Here is a 14,779-nt window from a genome sequence, read left to right as displayed (position 1 = left end):
CTAGATTTCGCATACAACGTTTAATTTCATTTTTTAAGAAACAGAGATGAAACACCAGCACAAAACAAGCTGTCTGATGGTGGTTAGTCTCCTTTTCTCTACTTCTCTCTTTCCCCAGCAGTATGATGTTCCAAAACAAAACAGCTGTTGATCTAAAATGAAAATTTGCCTTTTCCCTTCTCCTGCGGAGTTTTTGCTGAAGGATCAACCTTGAGGGTAGGGGGAAACAGTTAACTTTTTTTCCTTTCTCTCTCTACACAAGTTCTGTGCAGAACGAGAGAGAACCAGCGACTTACTTCCAAAGGCTACTTTGCAGAAGTAGCATACTTGGCAGACTCTATCTTCAAACTGATCTTTGGATAATCAAACAATTCTCAGAATTGCACAAACTTTTGTGCTCCTTTTGCACTTGAAGAAATTAAGGGATTTCAGAACTTTCTTAACCCCAAGCAAGCAGCAGCTGGTAACGGGATCTAAATGCAGCGGTGGGAACCAGTTGCAGAAAAGACTGCTCTTAGGAGTAGGTCAGCTAAGCACATGAACAAAGCAAACAGTACTCGTGGTGAATGCTCATGACAAGGTTTTGTACTAAAGCAGTCAACAGTGGTTATTTATCCCTGCCAGCCAGGTGCACAGTATATCTGTTAGCGCTGACACATGCCCGCAGGATTTAGCCTGGCACTCCAAGCGCTAATACTGCGAGGGAAGAGTTGGGGCGTTGCAGTGATTTACTGAGCCCAGCTGGTTACTGTGCCAGGGCACAGAGGAACTGGAAAAGGGAGAAACAATTGAGCAGCTCAGAGAAGAAAAGCTTCAAAAGATGCCAAGCCCAAATTTAAACTGACTTCTCTTTTTTTTATTGCTGCTTCCTTTGTTAGTAATGTCAAACTATGAGAAAGGACAAGTCTGCACTCAGTGACCCGCACCTACTGTTTGTGTAACAAGCTGAAAGGCAATTACAGCCATGGCTCGCCAAAGCCTAAGTAATTTATTTCCCATTTTAAACCAGGAACACTGTCCTTTGCTTATCAACTAGCTGGAGCTGCTCAGTACACAGCTTAGACAGCTGAAGCATCACTGCCATGGGGAAATACTGCTGTGCGAGAGTCCCTTTATCCAAATGTTATCAAAGAGTTTTTCTTCAGGTAAGTATGTGAAGGAAATACATATAAGCATTCATTCATATACATGTGCAATAGTACTATGTGCACACACACACCCCTGTATGAACAAGTCCTGGTCACAAGCAAAAGTGTTCATGTCAAAAACGGCTACGTGCCTGCTAAATACTTGCAAGCGTTACAGGCCTAATTCTACCTACAGTGAAGATAAACATTCCCAAGTCAGAGCCAGGACGAGGGACTCGTTTACTTAGCCTCATTTTTCTCTTAATAGAGTCTAAATATCCTGGCTGTTTTGAAACCTTGAGTTCTGGTTTTCCCGTTCTCTTAAAAAGTCAGTTCTCCAAATGTATTTAGTATTCAACCACGAACACAGTGGGTTGTTAGCATTAATACCAGAGCTCAACAGTGCCTTGAGCAGATCTTTTCTGGAGGAAAAAAAAAAAAAAACCTGAAAACATACACAAAACCCACAGATGATTTTTTTTTTTTTTTTTTTTTTTTTTTACAATCTACTTAAACTCCTCTTTACTTACTGCACAGCACACAGTACTGTTTGCTTCTTCAACAAAATAAAAAAATCCTTTCAAATTGACGCACCATGTATATCACATGGCATGAGCATGGTTCCTGAGCAGAACATCAGGTTTTCAAGTGAAAAACTTAAGTATACGACCTGTCAATAAGAACTAGCTGAATGCACATACAGTGCATAGAGCTAAAGCTTAACAGTATGTGAAAGAAAAATTTTGCTTATCTTATAAAAATAAGGACTGAAAATCCCATAAAGGGCTAAAGGAAATAACAGTTGCACACTTTTTGCAATGAACATGCATATGTTTTTTCCTTTACTGAGGTACAAAAAAAAAAATTCATAATCATTTTCAATACGGAAATTACCAACATTAATAAAGCTTACCTCTCGGAGTGTAGGCTTGCCTTTGAAAAATTCTGTATTCTTGCTACTTTTGGGCGGGCTAAATCTTAAATTTAGAAAAGCACATCCATTAGCAATAGCTTCTAAAGGAGCAGGCCCTTCATACGGGAATCCGAGACCAACAAACAGCTGAAAAACAGGAAACAAGCACCGTCTTCATTTTTGTTCTTTACAAAAATCGAAAGTTAAGCGCTAACCTGAAATAAACAAAGATGCACTTCTAACGGTAAAAGCCTACAAAACGTAACATTAAGAAGAAAAGGGCTCAGTAACAGTCTATCATGTTCTATAACTAAGTTATTAAGAAAACCATCAGGCTCAACGCTGAGAGGGATTCGGCTGCTCCCCGCTCCTTCCCCAGCAGTACTGGCATGTCCCATAAAAGAGATTTGACAATAATCTTCTGTAACGAGCTGAGAAGGTTTTTCATGTAGCTGAGGCAACAACAGACCCTTTCAGTCATTTTTGGGGGGAAAATGTCATTCGGCGGTTTGATTGCTGTTCAAACGAAATTGCTGGGGCTCTCTTGCAGACGAGCAGGTTTTCCAGCGGTTACCTCCCTGAACAGCTACACCACTGTATTCCTCTCTCTCCCACATCAGCTCATTTGTTGGGTTTGCCAATATGAACACGTTCCTGCCAACCTGATTAAGCCTTCTAATTAAAACGGTAGGTGGCAGCAAACATCAGCTGAAGACACTATCTCATCAGCAAGAGCTTGCACAAGATTAAGTGGATTTAACAGCTCCAAGGGAAATCGAAGGAGGAAAAATACATCACAAAGCTATTCTTATTAGATGCGATTACAGGTGCTCTAGAAAAGGCAGTGCTTTTTCTCCAGTGTGAAGAAATGTAATAGCTTGTCACAGTTGCACAGCAATTATTTAGATCTCTACCTCTTTCCTGGCCTAGCACAATTGAAAACACTGTATCAAATACAGGGTTCTTTATTTTTATCTTAAAGTCTGAGTATAACGAGAGAATGAAGAGCTCTGATTCATAACAGCTATGATTGCCACAAATTTCTCAGCACTGCTGAATGACTTCACATAAATATATATAGCTGTTGCTTTTTTCCCCAGAAAATAAAGACCAAGCTTCAAAAAACTGGGATCATGCATTCAGGACATATGTAGTCGAGGAGGCCAAACTGTACTATTCAACATTAAGTTTTCCACAACATGGAAGTGAATCCTAGTACCAAAAAACTGAAAATCAGTGTTTTTTTCCAGGAGCTTAGATGAGGCTGCGCAAAAGCTAAAATAATCTTAATGTTGATGCATAACACTGTAGTCAATCTTGTTGCGCGTAGGCTTTGCAGCATTGAGCCTCTGACCCACGGCAACAGCAGCGTAAGATTCCCGCCTCGAGAGAGAACGTTGGAAACTCTGGACGGTTAAAACCTCTCACCTTTTCTGAGGACATACAATTTTCACTGCGTGAAGACGAATATTGGTATTGAGACTAAAACCAATCTTCAGGTTAAAAACAGTCACCTACTTGCAGAACGTATCTCGGTTATCTTGCAGATTTAAATCTTACAGGAAACTCTCCAGTGCCTAACAGAAAAAGATCTGAAGCGCTATCTCAACCAAAGCTAGGCTACATAAACTGCGTTTACTATATACGGCAAAAGATACGTTACCTTCCAATCAGAACAAGTACTTATTAATTTTCTTCTTGAAAGAGGCGTGATTTCAAGAAATGTAATCTCTTGAAAACAATCACTTACAGACCTGAAATCATTTGATACAATTTGCACACAGGATGCTACTTTTTAAAAACACTCCTTAGTTCAGGCAGAAAACCAGCAGAGAACTAGCAATTAAAAATATCTGAAGTATCAATTCTCCTATGATCCAGCGTTGTCTGTTACTTAGAGAACGCTGGTTTCTTTGCTTCGTTTTTCACTTTTCTTTTTTAATAAGCCGCTGCTGTGCAGCCTGAACAGTTTTTTGTCTGTTCTGACTGGTCCATTTATTTGGGAGGAAGCTCCACGGGGAAAGGAACATGTTTCCGTGCAGTGACAGCACAGAGCACACCGTCAACTCTTAATCTATAATAAATAGCCTACCACCTGTTTCGCACCCATTTTAGTACCTCACTTCTAAGTAGCTCCATACCTTTGAAGAAAGCAAGAGCGATGCACGTGATCGCTACAACGGCGCTTCTGCCTGCACTGCCTGCCGGGCCCTGCCCGCCGTCACAGCCTGGCTCGCGGCGGTCTGCCGCCCCCCCACCTCCTTCCTGCAGACCTCCATCGCATCGCCTTCACCAGCTCCACTGCCGTTCCCAAGTTCAATCTTGACCCTGCTCCCCAAAGTTGCCCTTATAAAAGTTTCTTCGTTAGGGAGCTAGTACTTTTTTTTAACAGGATAAACAGCAAGCCTGAGGAATGTCTTGATTGCCCCGAGAAAGGCACATTCATTACGATTTGGAAGCAAAGCGTTAGAGAACGTAGGACATTTCCGTTAATCCAGCCACGTGATGCTCTAATTTACTAATCCTTTGAATTATATGCAGCTTATGTCTAAAAAGGGTAAAATGATCTGTCAAGGCACTTCCTAAAAGTATAAAATGGAAATGCTGAATGTCACTAATTGACAGAGGGAAAAAAAAATTAAAGTATAAAGAATAAACGATAGAAAACTGACAACTACTTTCAAGTACCACTGAATCAAACATCCATCCTCGGGGTAGATTCAGGCTGTGTGGAAGACAGGGTTCCCTCCCACCAAACGACGAAGGTCTGGAACAGACTGCCCGATACGAACGCTCACTTAGCGTGCACTGCTGCCTCCACAAAACGCTGCGGACTCTGGCTTTTAGGGCACCCTGTTCCTCGGTGCTGTGCCGGACACCACAGTCTGCAGCTTCTGGTACACTACGGTTTAAGATCTACACTGCAAAACTCCCAAATTTGAACATCATAACGTAATTGCCGGCACTCAGGGTTCAAAACGTTAGCCCTTACCTCGCTTTGTTAGCGGCAGCGGAATTGCTATGCAGAGTAGCGTTCTTTTATACTCTACCCGTAGATGACTGCTTGAAGCCATTTCATGCAGTATGTGAGCACTTTGCTCAACTTAAAAATGTTTCTGAAAGCCAGACCCATCATTATTCCTACAGAGTTTTAAGTGGGCACACGCCACAGTAGGTTCTGTATGCTAAAGCCACATATAACAAGATCGTTGCCAGGAGGAGCTTAGAGCATAAAAGTACATCTACAGTAGATAACAGCAAACAAATACAGATGTAAAACGATTATTGGTAACAGCCTTTTTTTTTTTTTTTTTGAAAGCCACTTTCCTGTTTGTACGGCCTACTGCCCTGGTGCCTTCACGTTCGCAGGTCTGCATGAATCAAAAAAAGGTTTTGTGCCTGCAGTCTCACATGCCCAACTTAAATAAATAAAGCAGGTATTCAAACCCTGAAGCAGGAATACTTCAGTTTCCGTTAAGAAAGGCTCCTCAGGAACCTTTTCTGCCTTTACAGTGAATCAAACCCCTGTTATGGCGTTCCAGGCTTTTGAGGTGGCCGCCCACTATCGCACCAGCCACAACATCGGTCTTTTCTGATTACAGTGTGCCCATTCCCTTCTCTGCAACGGCAACCCCTTAGCACCACTTTTTCCCTTTTTTTTTTTTTTTTTTTTGAAACCCACTGACTTTCAGCCAACACTAGCCAATTTATTGGTGGAGTTTGTGGCACCAGCCACAAGTTTGACTTCACTGACTGCATAGTTCATACTGGCTGCACATTTAAGAGAAAGCTAATATTTAAGAGAAAGCTTTCATGTTCCAGACACTACTCTAAGGGCTATCGTCCCATAAACAAGAGTGTTTATCTTTCCTCTCCGCTTTCTTACATTAACACATTTTATCTCATTTATTCTTTAGGGTTGGTAGGTTTATCACCATTTTTGTATGCCTCCTTACTGAACTATTTTATATATTCTTTTCCTAACTACAGAAAGGAGAGGGTGGCAAAGACTATTGTGAGCAATTTTGATATATCTTCCTCATGAATATAAAATGCTTTTTTGAAAAAGTCAGTCCTTTTGTGACCAAAATATTTTTCGAATAGATTCACTACAGTTAAAAGACTATTCCGCTGCTCTTGTGAAGTGTGTGGAATTAGAAAGTATATTATTTTATAAAAGGCAACATGAAAAAAATAGAAGTGCATTTACCTATTTCTGCTTTTCCAACATTGGAATAGGATTTGCCTGAAACCATCTAATCAAGATATTGTGCCTAGTTTTATTAATCACCATTTAGAAACTGTAAATTCCTTTTACTAGCAAAAAATGCATTTTCTCAAAAATGGACCGTGAATTGAAGTAAAAAGTTCTATCCAAACTTTCTCTAAAGAAAGAGTATTTCTCAAAAATTCAGAACTGGTTCCTCCACGATAGTCTGGTCCAAGTCCTCCAGCTGCCCACTTGGCAAGAAGCCAAGTAAGTTGGCAGGAAGGCCGCCAGCTCGCCTACCCTATTTTCCTCTGACGTGATGAATGGGTTTACATCTTCTCATTAGAAACTGTTGACATGCCTAGTTTTTGTCACGCACTACACAGCTGAACTAGCCACGACGAATATAAAACAGCCCCCTCCTGTTTGGAAAACACACTTACTCTGAAACGCGTTGCTTCATACAGACATTAGGACAAAATTGTGCCTGGGTGTTTTTGAGAATAATCGCGTCCAGTATCAACTACTTCAGGGAGATCAAGTGCATTTTGGGAAGGCAAAGCTCTGACTGAGAATCATAATTTAGTGTTACCTATTGCTATTTTGCTGTCTAAGGGCAAACTATAGCAGTATAAAGTAAACTGACACCTGTGAGTACCTTGCAATGGGTGATTTGGTAATTACCATTTAGCTCTGACTTCTAATGACTAGATCAGTTGACAAGTGACAAAAACTTGCTAATACAACGTTGAAATCACAAGCAATGCAAGACAATCCCTGCCCTTGAGTTTGAAAATTTTTGTTTAGAAAAAGACAAATCTGATGTTTCTGGACGCTTAAAGACAAAGTTTGTTGCTTAGAGACAGCAAACAGCAGGCCTGGATGGTTCAAGTGAGCCCCGTAGACACAGATGTTATCATCAGTGAGTTACAGCTCCTACTATTCACATCCTTTCATCAGGACACTGATTGTCTAGTGACAAAAAATCCCCATAACTAAATTCATTAAAGGGATTTGGTCACGTTGCCTAGTGATTAAAGTGATTATGATTAAAAAGAGATAACATTTTCTACCAGTGTCCTGGAACATCACGGATGCATCTGCATGCATGCACAAAGCTGCTCTGGCTACAAAGCTCCTGTTCAAGCCAGCTTGATTTTTGTGAAAAACTGCACTTACTTTTGCAATTCAACCTCAGGAACTGTTCTTTTATGATTGACTGGATAAAAACATTTTTTAATTTTTTTTTTTTAGTGTTCTTTTTTAGGTGTATTAGTCCAAGTGTGGAGTTAAACTGGAACGGCTACTTGCCCACACCCATGTAGCTCTGTAAGCACTGTGCTGAGCTGCGTAATATGTATGTTTAGTATAATAAAGAGAGAGCTGAGGAAGAATTAGAGACGAACACTGTTATTCAAACATAACCAGTATTGCAAGCTGTACTTCGCAAATTACAAGGACATCAGCAGTATTATAGGAAGTTCATCGGCTTATTTTACTATTCCAATGAATAAAACGCATTTTCTCAGAAAGAAGTCACTGTTTGTACTTGGGGTTCTTACAATGTCAATATTCTACCCACGTTAGTACTATGATTAACACAGTGATTTCATTCTCCACACAGGCGAAAGCTGGGTAGTCTCAGTTATGTCTATGATAAAAGTAAATGTTGACCTTTTTAACTGCAACATTATGTGTGTCTCTATGCATCAAGTACATACACACAGTGGTTGCCTGCAAAAAGTCATAATTTGCCAACAGCTGTCACGCAGAGACTTTAAATTACCATTTTTTCCCAAATATTTCAAAAATGAGATCTCTGAAGTAGTGTTGGATAAGTGGGAGGTGCTTGCTTTTTTCTTCCCCTCCTTTTTTTTTTTTTTTTTTTTTTAAACAAAGGTTCTTACACAGAAGTGCACAGCAAGAAACCCATCAACAACGGGGAGCAAGTGGTAAGGTTCCATGCATTTTGCTAATTTTAAACATGCAAACCATTTCTTTCACCAAGTGAAAGTTAAACACTTTATTTAAATGCAGCCTACTGAAGTGTTTCAATGCTGTATATTGTTCCACAAAGACTAGGGAATGGCACAGAAAAGCCCACAAAGCATTCTAACGATGGTGACGAGTTTATTAATTTAAATGTATGCACTGCCCCTTAACTTGAGTTCCCTTGACCATGGGGCTACAGGCAAAGCGCTCTCTCTGTCTCTGTCTCTCTTCTGCATAATCGGAGCAGAGGAAGGAGACGAACAGAGAACGAAGTGTCTGCCTTTCATCTTTTCTCTCCTGGAGCGTAGGGTCACTCTAGGTTCAAGTCATTGGCAGGGCAGAGCAAGCACACCCATTGAACAGCTGTCAGACAATACCTAACTTTCAATTTACGATCCAAAACAAAAGCACATTCTCAGATGATACTCTCTGAGCTGAGGAAAAGAAAAAATGCGTTTATCCGTGTTTTTCAAGTTGGCTGTAAAATGTCTCTCCTAGATTGTAGGCTGCAGTGTCAATTTTCTAAGAATAGCTGTCAATTCACAAAACGTGGACATGGCGAAGAATGTATTCTTAGTACACAGAGGTAACTTAAACACCTTTTATTTGGCTGTTTGTTATTCCAATGTATTAAAATTAGGAGCTTAATCATAGGAGATGAAATGCATGTTTTTCGGATACTGTCTGTTTTTACCTATTTTAGCCATGTGTCTGTCTCACCAAACTTACTTTGGTCTCTCTCAGCAGAAACTGCAAATCCCGTCCACTGAGTATACCATGGTTCTTCACGTAGCCGGGCATATGAATAGTGCTGGTCCCATGAACAGTTCCATGGACTTCCATATAGGTGTGAATGATGTCCAGATAAGCCTTCTTATCCTGTGATAGCAACAATAAAATATATTCGTTTCAGTCTTTACACATTTCAAATGGTAGTGTTCTATCAAAACTGTCTTTCATCTCCTGTAGCAGGGAGACAGGGAGACACCTCCTGTGCCAAAAAGGGAAGAAGTTCATTGGTTCTTCTATTTTATTTTTTTGATTCCTACAGTATTTGATCTTTTATTACCCTATTAGGGTTTTTTTTTTTTACTAGATTGCAAGAAGGCTACAGCTTGCTTTATTTATAGTAGATGTAGAAATAAAGCAGTATCAAAAGTACCATTAATTTCCAATGGGACAAAAAACCCCAGGTGCCCAGATAGCTGTATTCTCAGCACTGCCTAAAAATACTTATCCTAAAAAACTCATTCTGAAACATCAAATGCATAAAAGTATAAGCATTATTAAAGGTGATAGGCATATACACCACTTCAATGTGATTACTTATGCAAGTTCTCAGTATTTATGCAGAGATGGACAAATAAGTGCATAGCTAGTCCTTAAAAAATAGTTATCTGCAAACTAGCTAGAGCTGTCACTCTATTTTTGTCAGGGATGCAACATAATTAGTTATTGCTCACCTTGTTTGCGAAGAAAAGGGTTAATGTCACCTTAACAGAGCTGCACTCTTGCCAACTGAATTCACATCTTTACCTAAACACCTGACAAGTCCCATACAAATATTTCATTTACCTTAAATTTCAAAGGGATTTGGCAGAGAGTAGTAAAAATGACCAGAAAAGAATAGTAAAGGATTTTGTTTTGCCTTAAAAAAAAAAAAAAAAACCTGCACACCATCCTAGTCTGCAAACCAGAGTTACTTTAATTTCCAGTGCCATATGGGATTTCTTTCGGTTTTAAAACCTCCTAATGTTCCAAAACCGACTAACTGAAGAGCGTATTCACAGCCAGTACGCAGCACGGAGCGGAGCGAACTTCCCTCAGTATTTGTACTTAGTCTCAGTAATAACTCTAAGATCAGGCAACAAGTTTCTTTACTTTTTGGTAGGAAGAGAGTTTTTAAGAATTCTTTCAGTCACTATTTTTGTCACATAATTCTGTGTTATTCCTCCACAGCCGTATGTGAAAGCAGCACACCCATTGAACAGCTGTCAGACAACTGTCAGACAGTTTTACTGAAGTTCACTCAAAGGGCAAGTAGACTGGGAAAATCCTGTTGTTTCAAATCTTGGAGCGGTAAGATACCGGACCTAGGTGAATAAATGTTTCTTTGCTAAATGGATTCCTGACATACGTTTGCACATGCCGGTTATTTAAAGACGGAAAACAACTGGCTTTTAGCTTTAGCTTCCTCTGCTGGTGATGTTTGTGATGAAGTGGATTCCCGGCCCCATTACTAAATCATTCAGTTCTGGTAGCTATGCCCGCACGACACAGAGAACGTCCTGGCTAAATGCTACACAAAATAGCCAACAAACGGAGAGAAAGGTGCGTTCCTGTTTGACAAGAGTATCTGATATCTGAAATGTCCATGTACAGACTGTCCATGGACGGAAATGTCCATGTCAAGTAAAGAAGTCTTTTCTAGCCTGGAGGAGGTAAAAGGGATCTAATTGTTTCAACAAAATCTTTAATCCACAGAAAACAAATGTGAATTTTATTGACTAAGACAATGGCTTTAGAGTCTGTCTCAGGAATTAGTACAATAACTTTCACACAGTTAAATATTATTTCTTCTTGCTCCTCCCCAACTCAAACACATTTTCTCAGGGTGAAAGGTGCAGAAAGGCAAGGAGCAAACAAGACGTTTTTGCACGTTGTATTTCAGTGGATGCAGCACAAGGCAGCGGACATCCTGGAAAACAGCTGAGAGAGATCTGAAAGGCTGTGTATAAACACAGCTGTCTGCAAAGTGAGTGTTCAAGTTTGATAGCCCCTTGTAGCTGCTGATGCAATTTTCATTTCACCAAATTGCCAAAATACCTGAATTACCACTTCAGATTTCTAAACAGGAGAAACCAAGCATAAAGAGGTGAAGTGATTTCTCTTTCCCTCGCTCATTTAGCAGAGTAACCGAGAGCTCCAGAATCTGAAGTGCGCTGTTCTCAGAGCGTGCAGTCCTAAACTCAGGACACTCACACCAACTCAAAGTTCGGTTATGAAATCAGGAAAAACAGTTAGGACGTCAACTCATCATCACGTGTAAGCAAAAAAACTAAATCAAGCCCAATACAATGGCTGCTTGAAACGATGGAGGGTTTGAATACGTGATCCACAAGATTGTTCACCGTCCCATATTTTTCAGTGAAATACTAATCTTGTAAATAAAAAATGAAAAACAGTCAGTCTCTCTACAAATGCCACACTATCGTCCTTTTACTTCCCTATTTTTATCTTCAATTTATAGCACCATATTTTTTGTAGCTCATGTTACATGTTGTCTCCAGAAACGGTAACTTTGGGTAAATTATGTGTTTTACGTAGGGGTCTCCAGCCACAGTTTGTCAAAATAATTAATTGGATCAGTAGCCACTTCCTGGCCACCTTCTTTCCTGGAAAAGAAAACGCTGTGAAAGCTAGCTGATTCATGCTGCTGCCTGCAGATTGCTTTGAACTAATGTCTTTCAGGAAGGCCACGGATAAACATGAAGAACGTACCTGTGTACGTGCCATGGGCAAAGCAAGAGCAATAAGCCAAACATCTCCAGCAACTGTAAGGCAGATTGCTCTTGTGCAAATCTATTGTGCATGTAGGAGCGAAGGTATTGTGATGTGGCAGGGAGGCTGCATGCTTCAAGAGAAACAGTGCATCAGAGCTTTAAAGTACTGTAAATGAAAGCCACTTTAATTCAACATAAAAATAAAACCACCAGCTTGGACTACACATACACCTAGAACTGTCAGATTATTCTCAGAGCTTGGAAAGGATATTTCTTCCTTCCAATTGCAGGTGCTTTACAAACCTCATCAAACCCACATGGGATGACATGGCCCTCATGTTTAGAGACAAAAATGTTATGGGACTTCCTGAAGACCATACAGTAAGCCAAAGGAAAAGTATAAAACAGACATTGCTGCTTGTTATTGTTTATCAATACAAATTACTCTAGAAAACAAAAGCTTGTCCAATTTTTTATTTTTCTTTTCACTTCAAATTTGAATGACTCTGGAAAAGCTGTTTCTCCTAATATTTATAAAGGAAAATAATTAGAAACTGTTGAGAAGCTCATATATTTTGTTACCACTGCAGCATTTTTCTTCCTTACGAATGTTCAGGAGAAATATAAATGGGGCAGCCTGTTCTTGTTTCCAGACCGCAGTAGTGGTCTACCGCTAGAGGCATACCATAATGCTGCCTGCCTGCCTTTCAGTACAAATCAAGCCTATGAGTTACACTCCGGCTTTCTAAATGTGAAAACAGAAAAGGCTCTGAAGTAGGTATCAATGACAACATGAACTGCCTACTGTAAGAACCATAAAACATCACGTCGAACCTGCTAATGTCATACAAACTGATAACACAAATGCACTCCTACTCAAGAAAAATATGCAAAGCAAGGAACTAGGGGAAAAAAAACAGGTTTACATAAAATTGTAACTACTTATTTCAATGATGTAAATGACAAAGTTACTAACCTTTGTTACAGAAAATCAAGCAGTTTTACAATAAAATACTTATTGTAAAAATTATCCAGTCTTCACAAACTTTCTGATGGTTCCTGTGGAACTGCACTTCTGGGCGTATGACTCTTGAAAGGTCACTTACATTCAAAAAGCAGTTTTGGAAGAAAAATCCATGAATCACTACTGAAACACAAGCGAGACTTCCTTTGGCCATGGAAGTCCATGAACAGCTAGTCTCTAGTGGCCTCAAAACGTCCCCGACTTTGCATTCTTCCTTACACTTCACACCTTACCTACTGTTGGAGTCAGAATAGTGGACTTGATAAGTCTGATCTGACCTGGCCTTGCTGCCATCTTATTATCTGAAGTATTACCTCAGTTTCATAGATGAACATATATATACACACCATCTTGTCCTCTATACCACCACTTGCTTTCTACAAAACAGAGGATACCATATTGAAAAAAAAAAAAAATAAAGCAGCATACCAAGATAGGATGAAAAGAATAGACTTCTACGCTTTATTTATAGCAGAGGGAAGGTTTAGGTAACAAAAACATGTAAGAAATATTTCATAATAAATTCAAATTATAGGAGCAGATGCATGAATTATATTCAAAATTCAATATACAATCATCAACACAATGTAGGAAAACATAGCAAAGCAGTGAGAAAATGGCCCATTTTAAGCATCTCTGCAAGTGCAAACAAAACAATAAATTAACTACCCATGACCGTAATTGAGAACATTATTTAAGCATACGGCTGACCTCTTTGCTGATTTGTAGTCTAAGACCACAGATAAAAAATTTAGTATCCAAAGTAGCATTGAGTTTTCCATCCATAATATTTAGAAAAATAATGGGACATTTGCACGGTGTAGCTGTGTTTCTGTCTCCACAAGACTGGGGAACTACTGCAGAAGACTGCACTATAAAGGTTTTTTTCCTCACAAAGGAAGACTTTAAGATAGTCGGGCATAAGCAAGGGAACCCATTTGTAAAATTTTTATGAATTGGTTTTGAAATCACAGAGGAAAAACGAGAAAAAACAATACGTAAAAGCTGAGAAAAATCTCTTATCCCTTAAAAGAGCAACCCTCTTTCTCGTAATCAAATAACATTTTTCAAGAACAGCTGGAACCAAGAGCAGTCTCTTTCCTTTGTTCCCTATACATAAAAAAATTGTCTTTAACTCCTTCACAAGTCTTCTCAAACAAAAACCAAAAGCTCAGAAAGCACAATCCCTCCTTTATCGTCTTTTTCACTTAGAGTCAAAAACGATTGCTTTCATAATCATCTACCACAAAAACAGCATTACCATTTTATGCCTTACAGAAATCTCGCTAAAATGTGTCCTTTTGTATTTCAAATAGTCTTGAATTGACAAATTCCTTCTAGAAAAGTGTAATTTTAGCTCATAAAAGTATATATTGTAATAGCCAGTTCACAAGAATAATCATGGTAAATTTTTCCATTCCAAACATTAAAAATTTGGAATCAAAAAAGTGAGAGAATCTAACTACAGCATTAATAAAAAGACAAGCTACAAGTAAATGAATCAAGAAATGTGCTTTGCAAAACAATGTATTATCGACATTCCTTCGACTCTGTTAAGCTACTTCCTGAGTCTGCTTGCTTGGGTGGGGATATAAATATTCCTTATTCTAAATCATTTGACAGGGACAAGTCCCAAATGAACTCAAAGAGAAAAGATTATGGGCTACAGACTAGAAATACAAAGTCAACACTCTCAGCAGGTTGGATCAGACTGCGCTATTCGCCCCGTATCTGCTGCCCATAGTGCAAATCTAGACTCAGAGCATGGAAGTTCACCACATCAAAGATGAGCCAATTTATTTCTCCTCAGACTCAAAAAAAAGAGTAACAGCAACAGTCACACACATCATCTCTGAAGCATTTTTTCCAGCAGCTGAAACAAACGTGCCATTCAAGACAGACATTTTTGTTGATCACTGACTGCAGAACTGCTATTACTGTATGTCAGTTATTTCCACCTACTTTTAAAAGCTTCATGATAAGGCCTTTCTCATCAGAGAAATCAAATGA

General features: G+C 39.3%; 1 protein-coding gene across 3 annotated transcripts in view; it reads right to left on the bottom strand.

The window, feature by feature from the left end:
* Positions 1 to 14,779, bottom strand: part of MGAT5 (alpha-1,6-mannosylglycoprotein 6-beta-N-acetylglucosaminyltransferase) — a 136,700-nt gene that overhangs the window by 16,398 nt on the left and 105,523 nt on the right. For all 3 annotated transcript variants that reach the window (XM_068949198.1, XM_068949201.1, XM_068949199.1), the window contains exons 12-13: positions 8,972 to 9,121; positions 2,041 to 2,187 (exon numbers count right to left, since the gene is read on the bottom strand). In XM_068949198.1, the coding sequence (XP_068805299.1) occupies positions 2,041 to 2,187; positions 8,972 to 9,121 (297 nt within the window). The remainder of the gene's footprint in view (positions 1 to 2,040; positions 2,188 to 8,971; positions 9,122 to 14,779) is intronic.

This window comes from Struthio camelus, chromosome 6, assembly GCF_040807025.1.
Source record: "Struthio camelus isolate bStrCam1 chromosome 6, bStrCam1.hap1, whole genome shotgun sequence".
NCBI classification, from domain to species: domain Eukaryota; kingdom Metazoa; phylum Chordata; class Aves; order Struthioniformes; family Struthionidae; genus Struthio; species Struthio camelus.
The sequence above is the reverse complement of the archived record's forward strand: the minus strand, read 5'-3'. Positions and strand labels throughout refer to the sequence as shown.